The sequence below is a fragment of the Artemia franciscana genome, chromosome 2 (genome assembly GCF_032884065.1).
Source record: "Artemia franciscana chromosome 2, ASM3288406v1, whole genome shotgun sequence".
NCBI classification, from domain to species: Eukaryota; Metazoa; Arthropoda; class Branchiopoda; order Anostraca; family Artemiidae; genus Artemia; species Artemia franciscana.
In genome coordinates, this window is record NC_088864.1 from 35806097 (window position 1) to 35828133 (window position 22037).

Sequence of the window (22037 nt, forward strand, 5' to 3'; positions counted from 1 at the left end):
TAATATCAGTTATCATCATTTTTCTTTTGGGGAAGGAATAGAATGTTACACAACATGATTGTTCCCCCCTTTCCCCTTCTTTGAACTCATAAAAGAGCGCAAAATCGTATAATTCTCGAAAACCGTATAGCGCTTCTCTGAAAAAAGGGCTCTGTTATGACTGGAAGATCAAATATTAAAGCTATACAACTATACTATTGTTTTAATCCTATATATTTTTCAAATCTTCATGTTCATCTTTTTTTTTACCGTGAATTATTTCCCCTCTAGATAATTTTGTTCTCAAATATTTTCATTATAGTTGTTGTATTATTGACAAAAACATGCTATAGAATAGCCAACACCTATATCCTACACGTATGATAGTGGATTGTTTTCACTTCTAGCATCCAATCAACCAGAATATATGTGTTTTTTTCATTTTTATGGATTCTGGCTCTGAAACATATTGCTACCCTCCCTCTATTTGAAGCTTTTATTCATTGTCAAATATATTTTTCTATGTTTTTCGTATTTTCTTTTAAACCCCAGGCTATGCAAACGCGAAGATATTTCGATGTGATAACCCGAAGTGTCCAAGGCCAAGTTGTTACATTTCCGCTGGATCGGGAAAAGATGATACCTTCCCTTGTCAAAGAGCCAATTGCAGTGGAAGATACAAGCTTCAGCGTCACATTTCATTTGTTGATTGTCCAGGTCATGACATTCTTATGGCTACTATGTTGAATGGAGCTGCTGTTATGGATGCTGCTTTATTATTAGTCGGTAAGAAATGTTGCCTATTTGTATTGCTTTTAATACATTCCTGTTAAAGACAGTAAGGCTAAAGTATTTTTGCTTACTATTTAGTAAATGAACTTAATATAAAAGACACATTTAAAAGCTGAGCCAATGTAACACACAATGAAAAGCTGGCTTTACTAAGATTTCTATAAAAATAGGATATTTTTTTTTTAAATTCATTTTTAAAGCAAGTGTTTGTGAAATCAAATGTATTGTACTATTTTCAAACAGTTTCTATATATGATGAGGGGACTTCCACCGCTTATAAATCCCATTTTTCATGCTGGAATTTCGTGATTATCTTAAATAAAAGTATTTTAGAATCCAAGAAATATAAACAGTTAATGATTTTCCCTTCAAAACCTTCGATTTAAAAATTTTCAACTGAAAGTAAGGAGCAAAATTAAAACTTAAAACAAACAGAAATTATTTACGTATATGGGGGGGGGAGGACTCGGTCGAGGTCTTTGGCCTCGACCTTGGGTTTGCTTCCTGGTCTATACCTCGCTCTTTACGCTAAAGTTCGATTTTTGTTCCAATTCTTTAAGAATGACCCCTGAATCACAATGGCCGTGTATTTAGAATAAATAGTCTTTGAAAGTGCTAAAAATACTTTAGCGTGAAGAGCGACGCATTGACGAGGGGGCGAACCGCCTCATATACGTAATAATTTCTGTTTGTTTTAGGTTTCAATGTTGCTCCTTACTTTCAGTTGAATTTGATTCTTAACAAAAGTTTTAATAAGTAGAACACAGTTTTTTTTGTTTTTTTTTAACACCGTTTTGCCAAGCAAAGTAGAATAGTTATTAATAGATAAGCTCTTTAACTTTTCTTTTTAAAACTAAATTTTGAGCCTAATATTTTACTATTTCTGCATCTATCTGTGTGTTTGGTTAGTTTTAACATTAAAAACGAACAAAGAATTTAAATAACATTTAAATAAGAATGACTATATAACTAATTTTATTATGAACATCGTTTTGCTAAACATAGCAGAATAGTAACTAATAGTTATTTTTTTCAACTTAAATTTAAGTTTTAACGTTAAAAAACGAATAAAAATTATTAAGATAACGCTGAAATATCGCTGATTGACTATAAAACTGATTTTATTATGGACATAGTTTTGCTAAGCAAAACAGAATGGTAATTAATATTAAATTTTTGTTTTTTTTAACTTTAATTTTTAGGCTAATATTTTTTATATTCAATAACTCACTTAGAATACTATTCTTTAATTTGCTTTTGTCATTTGGTTGGTATTAATGTTAACCAACTTACTTTCTTACTCACTTGCAATTTTGTAATTTGCATGGTTTTAACGTTAAAAAAGAAATAAAAAGTTATTGATCTATTGTAAAATGAATATTTCTATTAGTCATTAGCATCCTCTTTTTCATTCGGTGAATTTCAGAAGATTTAAGTTCTTAGTTAGGTATTATATACCGTTAATATTATAGGCGAAATTCGAACTAGGTTATCCTTTCATAATCAATACAATTTGGAAAAAAATATTAAATATTGTTCAATATCATATAAATATAAAAGGCATAAACATAAATATATGACGTGTTCTTTTTAATTTTTTTTTTATTGTTTTGTTTGTTTGTTTTGCCAGCGTTTTTATCTCCTCCAGTCCTTTCGTTTTTAGTTTTGTTCTTTTGTTTATTCATTTACTACAGGGGGTGCATTATTTAGTTGCAACGCTGTATTATATTGAATTAACTAAATAAACTAATTCATTCATTCATTTATCACAATCATTCCCCTTCTCAAGGTTGGCCCTCCTTTTCAGGTTTGCTATTTTTTTAGTCTTATAAATCTTTATAAATTATTTTAAACTTGTGAATTTTAAACATTAAAAAAATGAAAAATTGAAATATTCGCAGGGGGCAACTGCCCCTTTCAAGACCCCAGTTAATTTTTTTATCAAAAATTCGTTCATAGACTATTTTAACTATTTTATTTTTATGATTTATTTAGCATTGTTTAATAACAGGTGAATTTTATTATCTGTGTAAAATGATTAACGTATTTAAATGATGTTTTTCGGTTATTAAAAAACTCATTTATTCTGAAATGAATCTATTTTATAATTACCATAAAAAGCTATTTACGTTTGGACACTAAGCAAACAGGTTTGAATTTTGTTTTCATCTGAGACAATAATTTCACTTTTAACTGAAAGATTACTTTTAATTTTTAAGTGAAAGATTTTTCACTTTTAACTAGATACTTATTTTAGTGAAAATAATGGGATTTTTAGAATCCAGTGTAGTTACGGGAAATAGTATGCAGATGGGGTAACCCAATAAGGAAATAATTAGTTCATATAAAAAAAAATAGAACAGTTAGCTCATCCAAAATAAAAAAAAAACAATGATTTCACTTCTATTCTTCAAGACCATGTTTTGAACATGTAGGGGTAATTTTTTTTCTTTAATGAAAGTACCAAGGACAGTGAAAATAAAATTTGACTGTTCGAATCTGTTCAATGGAAACTTAGATGACCATTTAAAATTAGAAAAATTATAAATTGAAAAATAAAAAGATTAGAAACAACATGAAATTAAAATTAGAATTCGAAAAATTTGAATTTAATATTAGAAAATTATTTTTAAAACTAGTACATAACTTTTAATGTAGAAAATAACTTGTGAACGTAGTGAAATTAGAAAGAATGTCTTTTAAAAATTAAGCAAAATTAGGTATCAATTCTTTATTGAAAATGACCCTTTCTTCGTAAAAGGATTCACAGGTCTTCACCGTTATAACTGTTGCACGATACTGTATAACCGTTATTTTATCTGGATAACGGTTAAAACTTTACAACAGTTCATTTTTCATGAATTAAACGCATGTTTAGGGACGAATGCTTCACCGCGTACCAGAAAAGCCTCAGAAATTTGAGGATATTTAACTATATTTTCAGCAGTTCGAATATAGTCGTGTTTGGGCCAAGATCGTTGTTTATAGGAAAAAATCTCCCGAGTTGACACTTGTGGCCTGACCTCATGTTGCTTTAAAAGAATTTGGGGTCCAATTCTTGTCCGAATGAATAGCTTCTGATAATGCTCAAACACTGTTAAGATCACCCATGGAAAAAAAGAAGCTAAACAACGATGATTTGTGCCCATCCTTCTCAGAATTACCTCATTTTCTATTTATGAAGAATTCTCTGCTCTAGGATCAGATATACTGAATTTTATGTTGCACATTTTATCAAAGCACCTCCCCGTTTTCCCAAATGCTTTTTTCCTTTTATGAGATTATGCAAATTCTCTGATGCTAATAAATGACTTTAAGGGCTACTTTAAACTTAATGAGCTTGACATACTGAGAGTTACCATGAAAATAAGTTTCTTTTTATTTATGTCTTGTTATTATAAGATGTTACTATAAGAAAACTATTTTATAAGATTGTTTTACTATTGGATTTAAGTATGGACTTTGCACAGATCGTTAGTTTCAGAAAACAAAGAGATTTTAGTTGGACCCTAAAATTGTCTGCCCTTTAATTTTCTACAAAATCATAGTTTCATCTTTCTGTTAACGTTTAGTTTGATGTGAAGTTATTCTTTTAACTTAGTTTGAGAATTTCTGATCAATTTATAGAGACAATCTAAAATTCTATTGCTCAGTATCTGTAGAACTTTACTTTAAGAATAGCAAAACAAGTGCTTTCTCTTCAAAAATTTGTATTTGTATTTTTTTTATTTATAGTGAACATTTTTTCCGTAGAGTTTGTCTTCTTGTCCCCTGGGAGGGCAAGCATTAGTGTGGCCTCAGAAACACAGTTTTTGTATAGTTCAGCAACAATTCAGATTTTTTTTTTCAGTTCATGTTTTCACATGGTTGGATCCCTAGACAAAAAGGCAAGAGGTCCTTGTTGCTTTGAACTAATAAGAAGGGCACTATAACTTGCAATAGCCGTTTGATACAGCCTTATCCTGATTTCCGCATAGTGAAAAATGGCCTAAAAGAAGAATCTTTTGGAATATTTTACCTCTCGTGTGTGAAACTGACCTAGCCATCTTAACCTTTTTTTTTCATTATATCCTTAGAAAGTGAGACTGGATCACATTTTTCGTTCAGTTTATTGTTTGATATAAGGTACTGACCTTATTACTGACCTGACAAACGAGTAACCAAGACTCTCCTTAGAAAATTTCTCTGGAAATACCCACGTTTCAGTGCCATATTGGCCACTCATGACCGTGCTTCCAAGGTTGATTTTAATGAGCAACTTTAAAAATAATTGCATTTTCATATTTTTAATCAAAATAAAAAATAGATTTTATTGTTGTATATATTTTAATCGGAACTTTGTTTTTTAGAGTTTCATTTTCTATTGAAAAGAGACTTCTTTACTTACAGTTTGTTACTACGAGCTATTTGATCCAAAACTCACTTATACGCTTGAAGCAGGGCTACTACCATCTCCATACACCCTCCTTTTTTATATTCAAGTTAGTGCATAGTGTCTTTTTATAGTAAAGTCCTGCATAGTGTCTGATGTTAAGACTGCGAAAAAAAAGATGAAATCTTTAGAAAGCTTTCATAAAAAAAAAATTTTTCTTTGTAGCTGGCAATGAACCCTGTCCTCAACCACAGACTTCTGAGCATTTAGCTGCCATTGAAATTATGAAACTCAACCATATTTTGATCATTCAAAACAAAGTGGACTTGGTGAGAGAGGCAGCTGCTCGAGAAAACTATGACCAAATTCTCAGCTTTGTATCCGGCACAGTTGCAGAGGGCAAACCAATCATACCCATCTCAGCCCAACTCAAATACAATATTGAAGTGGTTGCAGAGTATTTATGTAATAAAATTCCTAATCCTATAAGAGATTTTACTTCAGATCCCAGGCTAATTGTCATTAGATCCTTTGATGTCAACAAGCCTGGATGTGAAGTCGATGAGTTGACTGGAGGAGTACCAGGCGGAAGCATATTGAAAGGAGTCCTTAAGGTGAGTATTCTATTAACACACGTACGATATGTACCAACGCCAACTTTACCATGTTAGCTCAATTTAAGCAGTAGATGACCAACTTGTATCTCTTGCCAAATTTATGTTGGGTGTGATCTCTGAAAAGTTGCCAAGAGCGCCCATATACCTGGAACACTGGGGTATAATGGACACTTGGTCTGGGTGATTCGGACAGTGACATCCATTATATCTTGGTTTGTTAGAATAAGAACTAGGAGAGTAGATTACTAAGTATTTGTTTGGTGTATATTAAAATGTGTCAAATACAAGTCATAACTGGGTATGCACTGACATCATGGGCAATATTTAACCGCAGGCCCAGCATGGTATTTTGATGGAGTACTTAATATCAAGTTGGGAAAAGTTCACTTGAAAAACAAGCTGTTTTGCTTTTCCCATAGTGCAGACAGTGTAAGATGACTCAATGTTAATTTTGATTCTGTCTTTGTCAAATGTATAAATCTTATCCATCACCATGAATGACCCAAATATTTTCCAATAAATTATCTTGTCTTGATCTTTCTCCTGTGAAATGATCACGCCAAATCTGTAGGTGACTATTTCTCATACTGTTCCCTCAAAGACAAGGACTTAGTCACTAATCTTTATGCCTTAATAGTTAATGTGTCTCACAATTTCTACATGCATGCTTTCTTCATTCAAATCACTTAGATAAAACTCTTTTTCCATGTCACCCTGACTTCTCTATTTTTTCAAAACTCATGGCTTGTTTACCTTTTTCTTGGTTACTTCCCCTTTCCTACCTCTTGTCTTTTTCTTTTCATTGGCCTTTTCTGTTCATTTCTTCAGTTAGTTTTTAGATGTCAGTGCCTACAATGCTTTTGATTCTTTTGAGATGGGAGTATTTTTTTTCTTGCTCTGGCTTTAAGGTGAGGTGAAATTTGTTTAAGAGAGATACTTGGACATATATTTCTTCTGGCAATTTTGAACATGTATCTGGAAAAACGCCTGGTTGAGACAGATATTTATAACCAAGAGGATTAAAACTTAGAGAAGCTGGTTCTGCATGACCAGAGATATAGGAGCTCAGAAATATGTTGTTCCTAAAAATGTCGTAGCTGGAGGTATAGACTCTGGAAACCGCGAAAATTGACTGAATATTTTATGGTGTGAAAGCCAGTAGAAAAGTACTTCCAAGCAGCTCTCCAATATTGTCAATTTTGATGAGCTGACTTGGATGGTTAAGTATCCCCGCATCAGGAGTTTTTTTTTGTAATGTGCTTTTAGTGCTCCAAAAATTGATATATCCATGGGTTTAAGCTTTGACTTGTGTCATGAAACTGCAAGGATTACAGTTCCATTTGATTGATCATATTCCAGTGATTTTGAATATTTAAGGCTCATGTGGTTATCAGTGTCCTATATGATCTTTGAGGCAAGATCGTGCATTGTGTGTGCTTTTGAAAGTGTTTTAGTAATATAGTAAAGTTTACAGTAGTCGTCAATCCACTTACATAAGTAGCATATTTGTGGCATCAGGAGCACCAGAGACCATATACTCTGTGAAACGGACATGCAGAAAGACCATAAAGGGGGTAAACTGCAACGCACTAATTAATTGTTATTTGATTGAATGATGTTGCCCAAGGAATATGTGAGCCTGAGTAGAACAGATAACCACACCAAGGTTTTTCATAAAAAAATGAAGTAAAATAACTGTCCATACTTTCGAGCTCATTTAAGGACATTTTCTTCCATAGTTCTACCCTTCTTATAAGGCTTACTTGAGGAATATTGAATTGTTTTTATGTTTTCCTGGCGCTCGTAGAATAGCAGGTTTTGTTACTTGGTGTCCATACCATCCTAAATTAATCACATCAAAATTGAAAATACGTCCAGTCAATATTGTGTCATTACTAATTGTGATTATCCATTTCCTAGCCTAAGTAATATTCTCTTGAACTCAGCTGATAACCGATATATAAGTATACTATTTGCTGAATTTTAGCTAAATGAAAACCAAGAAATTTACCTTGCTTTTGAAAATTTGCAATTCAGATTCTCAAAAACGAACATGTTATCTAAGCTGGAAAACCCGCAAACTGTGCGTCTCCACCAAAAATGCTACCTATTCTGACTAGAATGTATTTTAATCCAGAGTCACCCGGAGTGCATGGGAATGATTTGTCAATAATACCGGTGTCCATGTTACCCAGGTCACCCCTACTGTTGTGACCGGCTCCGGTCAATCTCCGGGGGTTAGCTTCCCTCCCTGCAGAGCTTGAGCATAGTAGGTATTGCAAGGTATTGACTTCAGACTCTAAAGTTATCACCACCTTGTATGAAGGTAAAATGTCAGATTTTTTTATAAAGAAAGTGGTTTTATCGATGTTCTTTTTACCGTATTACGTAATGCTTGTTCTGGAAAATCTTGTCAATTATATAAAACAACGACCCATGCAGCTGGTAATTATTTATCTATTAAATATTATATTATCTATTAATTATTATTATTCATCCATTAACTATTAATTATTAAATATTATCTACTAATTATTTATATTGATGGTGTAATTATCAAGACCAGTGGAATCTTATGTAGTAGTTGATGGTTAAAATAATCTTACTCTTAAATAGAAAAATGTACTATTAAGCTAAGTACTACTGATATCAACAACTCACCGCAGCACCAAGCCTTCTTAGGACAACAAAGCTACACACGCTCATCCTCCATCCCAATTATTCAAAGCCTCGCTCTACACACAATCAAAGGAAGTTCCCATTTCCCATTTACTTTAGTCTTAGGATGTATTTTATTTATATATTTTTGTATTACTAGTTTCAGAATTTCCTTAGATATTGATCTTTCGAAAAAAGTGACTTGTAGTAGCTTTTACTTTAACAATTAGAGTAAAACTTTCACAAAATGTTATTATTATCTACAATATTCAGATTGAGCTGTTGTCCACGTGTTTTAATCCGATGTCATTCTTATTTAACCCTTATATAGGTTGGACAAGAAATTGAAGTGCGACCCGGACTTGTATCAAAAGATGCAGAAGGAAAATTAGTATGCAACCCTATCTTCTCGAGAATCGTGTCCCTCAGCTCTGAAGAGAATGAATTAATGTTTGCAGTTCCAGGTGGTTTAATTGGTAAGCATCTACTGCTAATATACTTCTTTGAATAAACAAAATTAGGATTTTGTTGACTTGGCTATTTGAAGCTAAGTCATGTTTCGCAATACTTTTATTTTGTGGAAACGAGAAAACACGATTTTATTTTTTAAACTGAATGATCTAAAAAAAAGCTCCTAGTCATCCTCTTATCGTACTAGTCACTGCTAATATTCCTGTGAAGTTTAGAAACTAGGTCTATTATTGTCAATAAACATATGAATTTCTGTTATTGTGGAATAATTTTCATTTTTAATCGCCATTTATTTTCACTTCTCAATATTTTGAGAGGGTGTTAATGGTGCAGGTTTTAACTAATGCTTATCGCATAGAACCTTGTTTTATAACTACAGCTTGCATCCAGGGTCGTCAAAAAGTAAAAACACACTTTTACTAATATGCTCTGACAATATTAGAAAGCGGAAACCTTTTTACTGTCAAACACTCGCGTATTTTTACGTTTGGTTTCGACATTTATTGTTAAATAACGCAGAACAACGCACAGTTCTTATTGCTTAAAACCAGTGTGTATTCAAGACATCTTAAGATAAGCTTAAAAAAAAAAAACAATAAAATATGATCAAGCTTGCTTGAGCAGTCGTGATCGTCGCTTGAGCTGTAATTAACCACTTCTTTGAAAAATTTAAGCTGGATAGAATAAGAAGAGTTACTAATTTATTGAAAACACCTTTTGCAACCTCCAATTGAGGATAATATGATTTTCGAAGTATAGCAAAAGCAATTATCTGAGTTGGCATCGAAAGGTGGAATTAAAATGGAGTTCCAATCCAGAAATTCTATTGTTGACATTAGGCCTAAAATAGAGTTTGGAAGTATGTTTTTTTCTTGAATTTTTCACCTTCCCTTTTTAAGCTCTTTGATACATTGGAAAATTCTGCAGTTCTTGTTATTATGAGATTGTTCAAGTTCAAGTTCTCATTTTTTCAAATGTATTCTTTTTTTTCAAACTTAGACAAGTGCTTGGTTTTTGTTCTCTGAATAGTATAGTATCTGCGCAATATCATAAACATTTCATTAAGATTCAAGGTTATGGTAGGTGACATTTAATTTTTTAGTATATATTAGCAGATGATTCTACGACTGTTAACGTTGTTTCTGCTTAGACAAACTTCCAGTCAGCATTTCCAAACTAGAAATGTAGCTAGTAGTATGTCATTCCCCCTTTTTTTTTACTCATGACCTTGGAAGATGAAGCCACTATCTTCACCTCCTGTCGTATGACAAATTATTCTCTGATGGTTCCTGATGGTTGCTTTTCCCCCAGGTTTCAGACCAAATTGGTAACCATGAAATTGTTGTTTATTTCATTGCTTCCCTTCAATTACCTTTTTAAGAAGTGCCGCTCTATGAGTCTGGATAGTTTTCTTTTTTCTTCTTGGCTATTCCTTCTTATCATGATTACACCTTTTTAATCAAGTTGAGAAATTATTGTCATTTGAGTATTAGATCAAATTCCTTTCAAATACAATTTTCAATTAAGTTGAGAACTTATTCGTCAGTTAAGTATTATATCAGATTTTAAAGAAAATTAAGTCAGTCTTGTTTTATATTGCTGTGCTTTAATTCGGAAATGTTAACTTCTCCAAGTTTTAGTTTTGGCATTCCTTGGTGGATACCAAGGAGCTATTGTATCACGTCTGAGGGATTTTGCCTCTAGGTATAATTTCTGCTAAGTTATACCCACGTACATACACCGCTACTGCTCAAACCTGACCGGCCAAAGGGATAGCCAAAGGTGGTTTTAAGTTACACAAAGGCAGGATATTAACTATTGGGAGTAGTTCAAATATCCAAAATTTTGCTTAAGTTTCTGGCTACATGTGTTAATCTATAACTATGGCCGATGGCTATTCTGCTTTGGGTTTTACGGTAGCCTACTAGTGTTTTGGTAGATTTGTCCAATAGTAGATCCAGTGGTGATTTTAGTGGTCCAAGGTTTGAATTAAGTAATCTTCTATTACATTTACTTAGACTTAGGTCTCCAGTCGCCGCATAAGAGGACAACGGTGCCTCTCCATGACGACCTCTCTTGTGCTTTTGACTGTAATTCTTCGAGCGATGATCTCAAAAGCGAAGCCTCTTTCTCAAGGCATTTGCCTAGTCTTGCCCTCTGTCACCCACGTCTTCTGATACCGGTAGGAACCCAACACCACACAGCATGGGGTAGGTAGCCCTTACCCATCCGCACCATGTGAACCCAATAACGCAATCGGTTAGTCAAAATTCTATTGATCACGATCGGCTGCTTTGTATTTTCATCGTATAGAGGCGTTAGTGATCTTATCAGTCCACTGGATACCAATGATGTGCCGAAGACAGATGCTCTCAGAACCCTGAATTTGTTTTTCCAGCTGCATAGTCGAAGCCCAAAATTCGCAGCCCTACATATAGTACCGAGAATACGCTACTATTGAAAAGCCGGAGCTTGATCTTTGGGGTGTACGCTGGATTCCTCCACACCTGGCACGTACGCAAGAGGGGGCCTTCGGGTCCCCCCTCTGAAATTTTGTGAAATGTTTAATTTCCCCATGGTTTCTTGGGATTTCTGGCAAAAGTAGAACATTTATTAAGAATCTAGATACATGTGTGAAGCCTTTTTGGGGGGATTTTACAGCATGCAATTATCCGGTCAAGTCACTGCCCAATTATTAACCCATATTCTGTCTAACTTTTTACCCTCTTTGAAGTAATTAGCAATTGTACTGTTATTTTTTTTTTGTAAAGAGAGTTTGCTTTCGACAGCAAAATAGAATTATCCTTGATATTAAGGCGTTTAACCCCCTTTTCAGGATAAAGTAAAGCTTTTAATGGATCAATTTTGGAAACTATCATTTTTCAATTAAATCTACGTTTTTGCAATAGAAAAACTAGCCCCCACAGCACCCATATTGCACTGTTAACCCTACAATTTCCCTTTCAGTGGGATATAATAGACTAATCACTGGTTCTAAATCGCTATGAGTATAACCTGAGCCTGAAACGTACTTTTGAGGCTTCAGTCTTCTTCCCCCCATCCGCTACAATACCAGAGATTAAAGTTAATCCGTATTTTCCCATATACGTGCTTTTTGCATTACTAAATAAAAAAAAGTTATACTGTATATCTGCTCTTTCGAAGGTTTTGCCCCCCCCCCCCCCGGAAAAAAAATTCCTGCGTATGTGCCTGCTCCACACATTTCTTAGTTTATCGAAAATGCTTCCTGCACATATAATGTGTGTGGTAATTTCCCGCTCATGGCTACCGTCCCATTTAATGACACTACCAAGGCACTCTAACTCTCCAACCTCGTCTAGTACATCAGATCCAACTTTTTGCGGTGGAGCAGGTTGGACATTGAAGTTGTTTCGCATGAATTTTGTTTTCTGTGTAGTGATTGACAGACCAATTTGCCCAACCCTGCTGGAGAGTACAGCGATATTATTTTGTAGCTCCTCTCTTAAATGAGATAGGATGGTTACATTATCAGCAAAATCACCATCACAGAATGTGCGGTTTTGGTTCAGCACGATTCCACTTCTGAAACTACATATTCAAAGCAATACATATTCAGCACATTCAAAACGTATTCTCTTCTAAATACACTTTTTCCCTCCTGCTTCTAGATTTTGCAACATAATAACTGACAAAGTGTAGATGGAACTGTGACACTGAATGACCTTTAGGCGTAACAGTCTTTCGCAGATGGGCCTGGAGTTGTTCGACCATATTGGTAACAATTGGAAAAATATGTATCCCTGTAGTCACAAAATTGATGTATAGAATCCTAGGAGTCTCAAGGACAGACGAAGTCAGTCTTTGAAATGTTAGATACGCCCTTTAGGTGTAGCAGTGATACAACAATAGTATAACAAAACTAGATCTACGTTGCATAAGCAACGTGAGGTGTTGCGGCAACCTTTGCTCGGCTTCGCCGAGTAAAATGTTGCGAGAGCAACACTTTGGTTTTGTTTCCTTGCTGCGACTAAACGCTGAAGTTGTTAATCTGTAAGGATGCTAAAATACATACTAGGTACACCAACTCGCAAAAGTTGCAAACTCCTCATTGCTAAAGATGATTGTAGCCTTACAGCCGATTATTACTTACAAGTCCCCTACATGTCTTACCACTGGAACCAAATTGGTCTTACCATCAAATACAACGGAAACAAAAAATAGGTACACCAACTAGTAAGAGTTGCGAACCCCTCATTGCCGAGGATGATTATGAGCTAACAGCCGACTGTTGCTTATAACTCCCCTATATGTCTCACAATTGGTATCGGCCTATTTTTGATTTCAGTGTGTACCTTACTACTGAAGTTGTCAACCCCTTTAAACTTTCAAACTGGTATATCTCATGAAGGAATTTTTGTACAAAAAAATGGATGACATATACTTTGATCAGCTCATCAAAAGCTATCGACTGCCGTCGAAAAAAAAAATCTATCTGTCTTAGTTCAAAAGTTGACTTTTTTGCCGTAGGCCAACTTTCTAACGTCATCACTTAGAAAGGAGCAAAGGAAAAACTCTAATTTCTTTAGCAATGAGAGAACTTTTATAGTTTAAGAGGCACATCTGATACCATTTCTCTACCGCAATCCCAAGTGCGAAAAACCGAATGATAAACTCAGCTGAAATCACGAACAGAAATAGGTAGAAACAATAGATGGCAGCACTTTCGGACCCGTGGGAAAATGCCGCTTTTTTGCTTCTCTAAATTTTTCTATTTATCACTCAAAGAAGATATATTGGCTGTGGGCCAGGGTAACTGTCGCATATATTTAACACTTATAGATGTTAGTCCATCTTCAATTTGAAAGTGGTGCCTGCCTGCTTGCCTGCTAGAACGGAGCTTTCCACTCGAAAGCAGAAACATGGTTTGATGAAACGAAAGCTTGGCTGCATAACTTCAGATAGTCCTCTCTGACATAGGCTTTACAACTCCTCTTCACTTCACACACTATAGGCTCTGGCTCAAGGACAAGCAAAAACCATCCTTTTTAGCCCCAGGCAAGAGTTCTACGAAGCTTTCCAAAATGTAAAGTCATATTCATCAATCCGGCCTAAGGTCCACACTTTCCGTAAAAACCGCAGAGGTTAGACCCTTACCACTTTCTAGGAATAAGCTGAAATCGGGTGCTAGGAACAAAAAAAAAAAAAAAAAAAAACACGACAAAACCAAAGTGTTGCTCTCGCAACACAATAATAAACTCTAGTTCCCTTGAATGGCGTATTTTTGCAACTATAAAAGCAAAATTATATTTGTATGTCTATCGTCATCTCAGTCGTCTTTGAAGGTCATCTGGGGTCTTATTTCTTCATGAGGGCGTGGATGTACCTTCTCTAGCCCTCAAGATTCTCTTGTGTGTGTTGCAGATCTTGAAGAGGATGAGGTATTGGTGTCTCTACCTTATTGGAGGACACCTTCTGGAGCACAAACCATAGACATGATGTTCTAAGGAACATTCAGGAAAATTAATTGATAAAGCCAAACATTGTTATAGATTTCCGATCAAACAAACACATAAGATTACAATTAGCAAAAAATGTAAAATAAGAAGACTTGTATAACTTTTTTTTCTAAGAATCAGCTGATCTGGATGTAATTGATGTATTTGTATTATGGTGAGTTGTTTATTCTTATAGGTGTTGGCACTCAGATTGACCCGACACTTTGTCGCTCAGATAGAATGGTTGGCCAGGTTCTTGGATCAATTGGAAGCCTTCCTGAAATTGTGACTGAAATGGAAATTTCTTATTATCTAATGAGAAGACTTTTAGGAGTGAAAACCGAAGGAGATAAAAAGGGAGCCAAGGTAAAGACAAACAGATCTACATACTACTTTTATAAAGGACTTTAGGATAGTTGTAGTGTTAATGCTTTGCACATAGTTGGTCAGTTGTGAAATTTTCAGTATATATATCGTATTCGTATAAGTCAAATAATTCATGCTGCAGGTTAGTTTTTTGTCGCCCAACTCTCTTGCTGTTAAAAAAAAAAAATGCAATATGACTGCCTCTTTTCTGATTTAAATTTTTTCTTCGGCTGTAGTCTAAATTTATGATGCGAGTAAAAATTTTTTTTTAATAGTACAATGAATGTAGTGAAATGCCAAGGAACAAAATAAGTTGTTTAAGTGAAGAATAAAATATTGCACACAGGAATCATCTTTAAGTAGGGGTCTATCTAGTACAGTGTTTAGTGTTCAAGTTGTGTGGTTGAGTGACTGTAGGTATTTCGATCAAAAATTGATATCCCAAAATTACGATAATATCGTTGCCTAAACTGATTTTTGTTACGGAGATGTTTAATGCCTTATCCAAGATAACCTTGTAAAATTCATGTATTTATACCTAATCTTAAATGTCTTTATATTTACTCAGTTGAACGGATTCTGTGTGAAAGTGAATCAAATCAAGAAAAGACATAATTTTCAAACCAAATAGATGTTTTTATTCTGTTTTTAATCCATTTTGACTAGTTTCTTCTTTGCGTAAGTTAAAACGGGAGCTCGGTAATTTTTGTCTATGTCGTTGTTTATGGTATGAATCTTCTGCTAAAATGTGAAAAGAATAAATGAAACACCTCAGCCTTGTTTATGTTGAATTTACCTTCTTCTATCTACCACGAAAAGCAATCGTATAATTTTAGAGCCTCAAATCTTGGCCAGTGTACCCATGAATGCGCCAAAACATATTGAATCTCATTTCTTGAGCTATTGATACTTCAGAATTTTCAAAACCTGGGCTTGGGCAACTAATACGAAAAGTAGTTCCTTCATTTGCTTCCTCATTGTTTTGTTTCTTCTGCTTCTTTTTTTAAGAACTTTGAAATTGTGATTTTAATTCATTTTGCAGGTCCAGAAATTAGCTAAAGGTGAAACAATTATGTTAAATATTGGTTCATTAACCACTGGTGGACGAGTCATTGCAATTAAAGTAGATTTGGCAAGAATTAGTCTTCATGCTCCAGTTTGCACCGAAGTAGGAGAAAAAATTGCTTTAAGTAGGAGAATTGAGAAACACTGGAGGTTAGATTTTATATTTCCTCATTGCTCTTGAGAAACTAGTGCGCTTTTTGTGCATGTGAAAAGCAGACAAATGTTTTCAAGTTTTTTTTTTGAAAAAATATGTGCAAGATAAGGTTTTATTTCTGAAGAATGACTATCACAAGCCCATGTGGCCGAATTCGCACTTTGGAGTCAAAAAGTACGCACACACAAAAAAAAAAGTAAAAGTGAGAAGAAAATCTAGAAGGTTGTAAAAGATCTTTAAAAAAAATATTTAAAACTCGCAGGAAAAAAAACGACAACTTAATTTTGTTACTAAAACCTACAAAATGTAATTTAATAATAATAAAACAAAATCTACGAAATCAACATTAAACAATTGCAAGGTAAAAAAGGGGAGGAGGGGCTCATTTATTTAACATCTTCATATGTTCGGGGTGAAATTTCTTTCATATCTTTCAGTGTGCAATTTTATTGGAGTAAGAAGGGAGATATTTGTTGAAGCAGAAGGAGGGAGATTAACTTGGGAACAGTGAATTTGTCGAGGGGTTATGGAGGGCGTTGTTGGCGAAACACAAGGTAATTTTTATTCTCCTTTCCTTGAGGGTGACCAGATTGACTCTCTGAAGAAAGAGGATATAAGGGGCTTCACCCTAATTGATGCCAATTCTTAGACGCCTTTTTTGGCTATCCTTTCTGATAATACATTGGAGATATCAGGATGCAAAACTGGACCCGCTTACTCAAGTATTGGTAGAAAAACTCTCAGACGATGCGATTTAGGACATTCAAGTTTTTTCATGGAGTTAAAGGGGGAAAATACGGTATTTGCACGTTTTCAAATATCATTAATAGGATAATTCCATTTTAAGTCGCTTGAAACGGTAATACCCAGTAATTTCATAATACTGACATTTTAGGGAGGATTAAGTAGATAAAAGAAGAAAATTAATCGTTAAAATTATTGACTTTAAAGCGTTGATTGTCCTATCATTACTAACAGCTTCATCTGGTATTTGTTCCAGGATGTCCATTGTGCTACTTTTTAAATTTTTATTGACACGGAGATTATTATCGTTACGAGGAACAAAATTGGGTCCAAGGGGCTTCCCTGGGGCACACCATTGTAAATTGGGAGAGGATTAGAATATATATAAGGGAATTTGATAATTATTGTTCCATTAGAGAAAAAAGACGCAATTATTCTAATTTCAAAAGAGTCAAGTTGAAATTGATTGAAGTTGTCTGAATTTTTTTTTCTGAAAGCTTGGGTCGCTTCCCAAGGCTTGTATACTTCCGCTTTTAATACTTAAAAGCTTAAAACAATAAAATTCTAGAAGGTTGGATAACGTTATCCAACACATTTTATTTACAATTACGTTTACTTACAATTTTATTTAGAACAATTATTAGATTGAACAGTTATTTCATCTTTTTTGCTGGTAAAACTTGAATTTAGTAGCTTTAAAATGCGTAATATTCAGTGAGTTCCCTCCTTGAACATCCCAAAGCGCGATCTGTGCTTTTATATCATTAAAAAGACATCTATCCTCCGAAATGTTAAAATTTTCTACAAATGATCTCCTGATAATCAGTGCTGAAAATCACCCGTCCGATCTTAATGCATCTCTTTCAGTGCAAAGCTATTAATTTTCAGCATCAACATAAATCCAAAAAAGCTCTAAAGTAGATGGCAGTAAGTCTGATAACTAGTTATAAAAAGTGACTGAAAATGTGTAATTATTAGAGACTTGGACGACTGCTAATATTTGCCCAACTTCGAAATAGAAAGATAAGCTTATTTTCTGACGAGCTTATCAAAGAGATAAGCTTTTTGATAAGACTTAGGATCCTTAATTCTTATCTTCTGGAAATCCGTGGCTGCTATAACAGTCTCAGTGAAACTGGAGTAAGTTGCGTAAAATGAATATGTTTTTGTAGAAGGAGCTCTGTGGAATTGCCCCTCTAGATTCGAAGGAACACCTTATTTGGGGTCTTCATAAAAAGAAATTCAAAGGACAACAGAATTACCCCTCCCCCTAGATTTAAAACATATTCCTCCCCCCAAATTTTCTTGAATTGACCTTCTGCCAGAATTGGCTTAGGGGTGTCAAGTTAAACTCTCTGTTAGTGTTGAGTAGAGGAGGAGGGGGAAAGGATGTTGAATTATATATTGAGAAGCAAGGGTACTAAATCAGAAGACACTGCGTGCATTCAGGTTATCAAAATACTAAATCTACAAAATTTCGGCAACGGCTTTGGGGATTTAGTTGAAACCTTTAGCTAGTGGCAGAGAAAGAAGCTGCTACGGAGCTGTGAATTCATCTACGTTTAAGTTGCAAGGTATATAAGAAAACACCTTGCAAGTTGCCAGAATTTTCAGCTAACATCCACAGTATCTCGTGAACATCTGGGGCGATTGAAAGGAAATTTTGGGGGGATTTTATGGGTGGTTGGAGGGCATACTGGCTTCGAATTTTAACTTGGGAGAGGGGGTGGAGAAGGTTTGAATATATTTTGTCTAAAAGTCTGTCTTTAAGTAAAATCTATTCATGGTGAAGAATCGGCGTAAATTGAAAGACACTATGTTTACCCACGTTAACAAAACAGGGTATCTCCAATATCTCAACTAAATTTTGATTTGAGGTGAATCTAAGGACACTGCAACACGCGGGAACAGTTTGGGGATGCAATTGAAACTTACAGGTGATCAAAAGGGACAAGGGGACTTCAAACGTTGTTTGAGGAAGGCTAAAAACGCTATATCTTCGATCCACCTTAACGTTCTGCACTATAGACCCCTATGGAAATTATAATTTATTGATGTCTAAGTAGCGAGGCTAATCAAAAGACTATGTCGTGCGAGGTTATCATATTTGCACATCTGTAATATTCCAGTAATGGCTTGGAGTATTAAGTTGAAGCTTTCAGAGAGTGTTGGGGGGTCAAGTGGGTCTCAAGTTTTGAATCAAGGGGAAGGGGGGCAGGTGGGGACTGCTAAAAATGTTTTTTTCTTTTGAACTATTATGTCCTACAAGCCTTTACGAGATCTGCAATCTATCCAGTAGGGATGTAGAACAAAAGTCTTGGAGTGATAATTATATCCGAAAGCTAATGGATTGAGGGAGAAACCTTGAGGATAAACAGAAAGAACTTGAAAAAGTTATTTTGCCTGAATTGGGCGCAAATCTATTTTTGTCAGCTGAGACTTGTAATGCTTTTGTTTAGCCTAGTTACTTGACTTTGATTGTCTTCAATCACTCGAGACTAAAAGACGCAATAAAATTTTGGCGCTTCTAAAATCTGTCTAAGTCTGGCATGCACTAAAATGGGGCTTTAATTGTATCTCTCCAATTGGCTTGATGGTGACATTCAGAATTCCTTGGCCAGGTGGAACCCTGTACAGAAAACAAATTTGAAGCTTATTTTTTGCTGTATCGCTTTATAGTACCCGAAAACTTTAGCTCCGATAAGTTTGTAACTTACAGGGTATGCTGACAAGACTAAGTAGACCTCAATGAAAATAAGAATATTTCAATGGAAAAAAGCCAGTTGTATCTATATATGACACCTGAACGTGGGTCAACAAATTTTGTTTCCTCATATTGGCTTAGACTTACAGGGCGCGTAAACAGGGACAAATTGGCCAAAATTAAGACAATTTGTATTAAATAGTTGTTATGATGCGTGACAGCCAAGTAGGTCCAAATTCGGCTCAAAAATTACTAGGTTATACTAGCTATACTGGATCGAAAAATCTAAGAGGAAAAATTCATTTTGGAATAAAATAAAATGGGCTGTGTCGAGTTGTGGAAACCTAAAATACGTCAAAAACTGTTTTTCTCCTATTGGCATGAAACTTGCGGTGTAATTAGACTGGAGCAAGGGAACATTAATGAGAATAATAAGTTTTGGAAGAGTATTGGGTTATATCGATTCTTAATGAGAAGAATGTATTTTTTTTTTCTGTGCTTATCTGCTTTAAAATTTCAGGCCACATGTAGACAGCTCAATGAAAATTCCAGGACTTGGGATAAATCAAAAAGGCAAAAAGTTAGGGAAATATACTGGTTGTATTGATTCATGACGTGTTTTTTTAAGACAATAAAACACAAATTTTAATAAAAGATCTCGACATGCATTTATTTAAACTAACGAATAGTTGCACAAAAATATAACTTTGATAGGGCCTTTTGATAAAATGGTGGATTAAAATTCGCGTATATTCACGGCCGTCTACAGGAGGGGAACAGGATGGATTAAGGCCTGTAGAAGATAGAAAATTGCACATGTTTATATGAATTTTCATTTCATATAAAATAAATATTCCCCTTACCATCCCGCCAAAATTATATAGTAAAACTGCTGCTATTTAAAATGTTTTCGACTGAGTATTCAAATTTTATCTAAAACTTGCATTATTAAGTAGAGAAACTGAAAAAAATGTATAATAGTATAACCATTAAATACCACTAATAGTAGTAACCATTAAAAAACTTGGTTTTTGGAAAACTGAAAAAAAAAGTAGTGCCATAAGAGGGAAAAAGAAACTATGTAAATGTTTCAATTAATCTCTTGTACATTGCGTCTCATTGTGCTGATGTGTCGAAACTATATTATAATTTTTGCTATATTTATAGTTGTGCTATATCTGTTATAATATAGCGCATTTTCATAAAGTATTTTTAAATGAGATGTTAACATGTAAGTGATGCATGGCTTAAGAGAAACTATTGTTTGTATCCGAAGTAGCTTTATTTTTCTAATAGACTATAGTATTTGTGAAAGTCTTTAGGAAGCAATGAATTTTGGACTCTTAAGTGTCTCAAGAACCACATGAGATACTGAAAGGCGAAATAGACCAATAAGTCCAGTGTAGAGTCTATAATGATGTAAATATGATAACGGTTAATGTCTTTGGAATCACAGTAGCTATATCCGTATATTAGTGTTAGCTTGGCTGTCCAAAATTTTTCATTCATCTTCTCATTCGTCTTAAACATCAAATCCTTCTGATATGACCTTCTAAAGTTTTTAACTTTAGTCCTTTACTTTCTTTAAACAATAAATCACATTTGAGTTTTTACTCCTTCAAGTTACTTTACCACATAGACTTAATTACGTTGCAGACCATTTTAAACATATAAATAGTGGTAAATGTTTGTTGGTTTTGCGACGTAACAAAGGATATAGGCTAAATGACCTTTTTTCTCAACAAAGCGGGGTTAATCGAAACATGAAACTGGTGTTTTCCTAGCTCAAGCAATGTGGCCAGGAAGCAATTAGACAAATTACGAATTTCACTTGAGCAACAAATTAGCCTAAGCTTAATCAGCCATTGGTGGGATAAGAAAATTTGGTGGATGCTGAAATTTTTCTCTTTTTTTCGCAGAATTGTCTTCAGTCAATAGACTTTTTTTCATGAATTTCATATTGACGCCACTACAATTACTTAAGCGTTTTCTACAAACAGATTTTGTAAAGGGTACTCTACTTCAGGGATAAGTCAAAAGTAAAGAAAAGTTATAATAAAAAAATCAAAAATATATTAGAGAAGTGGAAAACACTGAAATAAGTGAAGATAAAGCAGCTGCGTGCAAAATGTATTAGCTACAATTATTCTACGTATTATAAAGTTTTAATTGTTTTTCTTAATACGTTTCCTTCTCTATAGGTACTTCTCTAGGCACCTACCAAAATCTTAATTGAAAATTCAAAATGTGTTTCTTCTAAAATAGTTAATTGCGATTTTTTAAATTTGAAATTCAGTTCATCCAAAGTGATGACAGTTGATTCTATTCACACAAAATGTTACCATTAAGTCTCATTTAAAATGTAGCTGAATTCCGATTAGTGAATCATATTGTTTATCTTTTCTAGACTGATTGGATGGGGACAAATCAGAAAATGCACGACCATCAGACCTGCCACTACGGGGAGACACTAAGAGCACTTCTAGTAACAAAATGGAAATTGGTGTACTCAATCAGTTTTTACATATACACGATGTGGTATAAAATCATTAAAGTTCTGATTTAATTCTTAGTCTCAATTTTTTATTACCTTAGTATGTTGCAAAGCACTAGTCTTGCAAGTTTTTGCCTATGGGGG

The 22037-nt window shown here is 34.3% G+C and overlaps 1 protein-coding gene across 1 annotated transcript in view; it reads left to right on the top strand.

The window, feature by feature from the left end:
- LOC136040858 (eukaryotic translation initiation factor 2 subunit 3-like) overlaps positions 1-21971 on the top strand; it is a 31325-nt gene extending 9354 nt beyond the window's left edge. The window contains exons 4-9 of the mRNA XM_065725244.1: positions 532-765; positions 5369-5757; positions 8750-8894; positions 14563-14732; positions 15775-15947; positions 21807-21971. Coding sequence (XP_065581316.1) covers positions 532-765; positions 5369-5757; positions 8750-8894; positions 14563-14732; positions 15775-15947; positions 21807-21873 — 1178 coding nt within the window. The 3' untranslated portion in view covers positions 21874-21971. The remainder of the gene's footprint in view (positions 1-531; positions 766-5368; positions 5758-8749; positions 8895-14562; positions 14733-15774; positions 15948-21806) is intronic.
- The last annotated feature ends 66 nt before the right edge of the window (positions 21972-22037 follow it).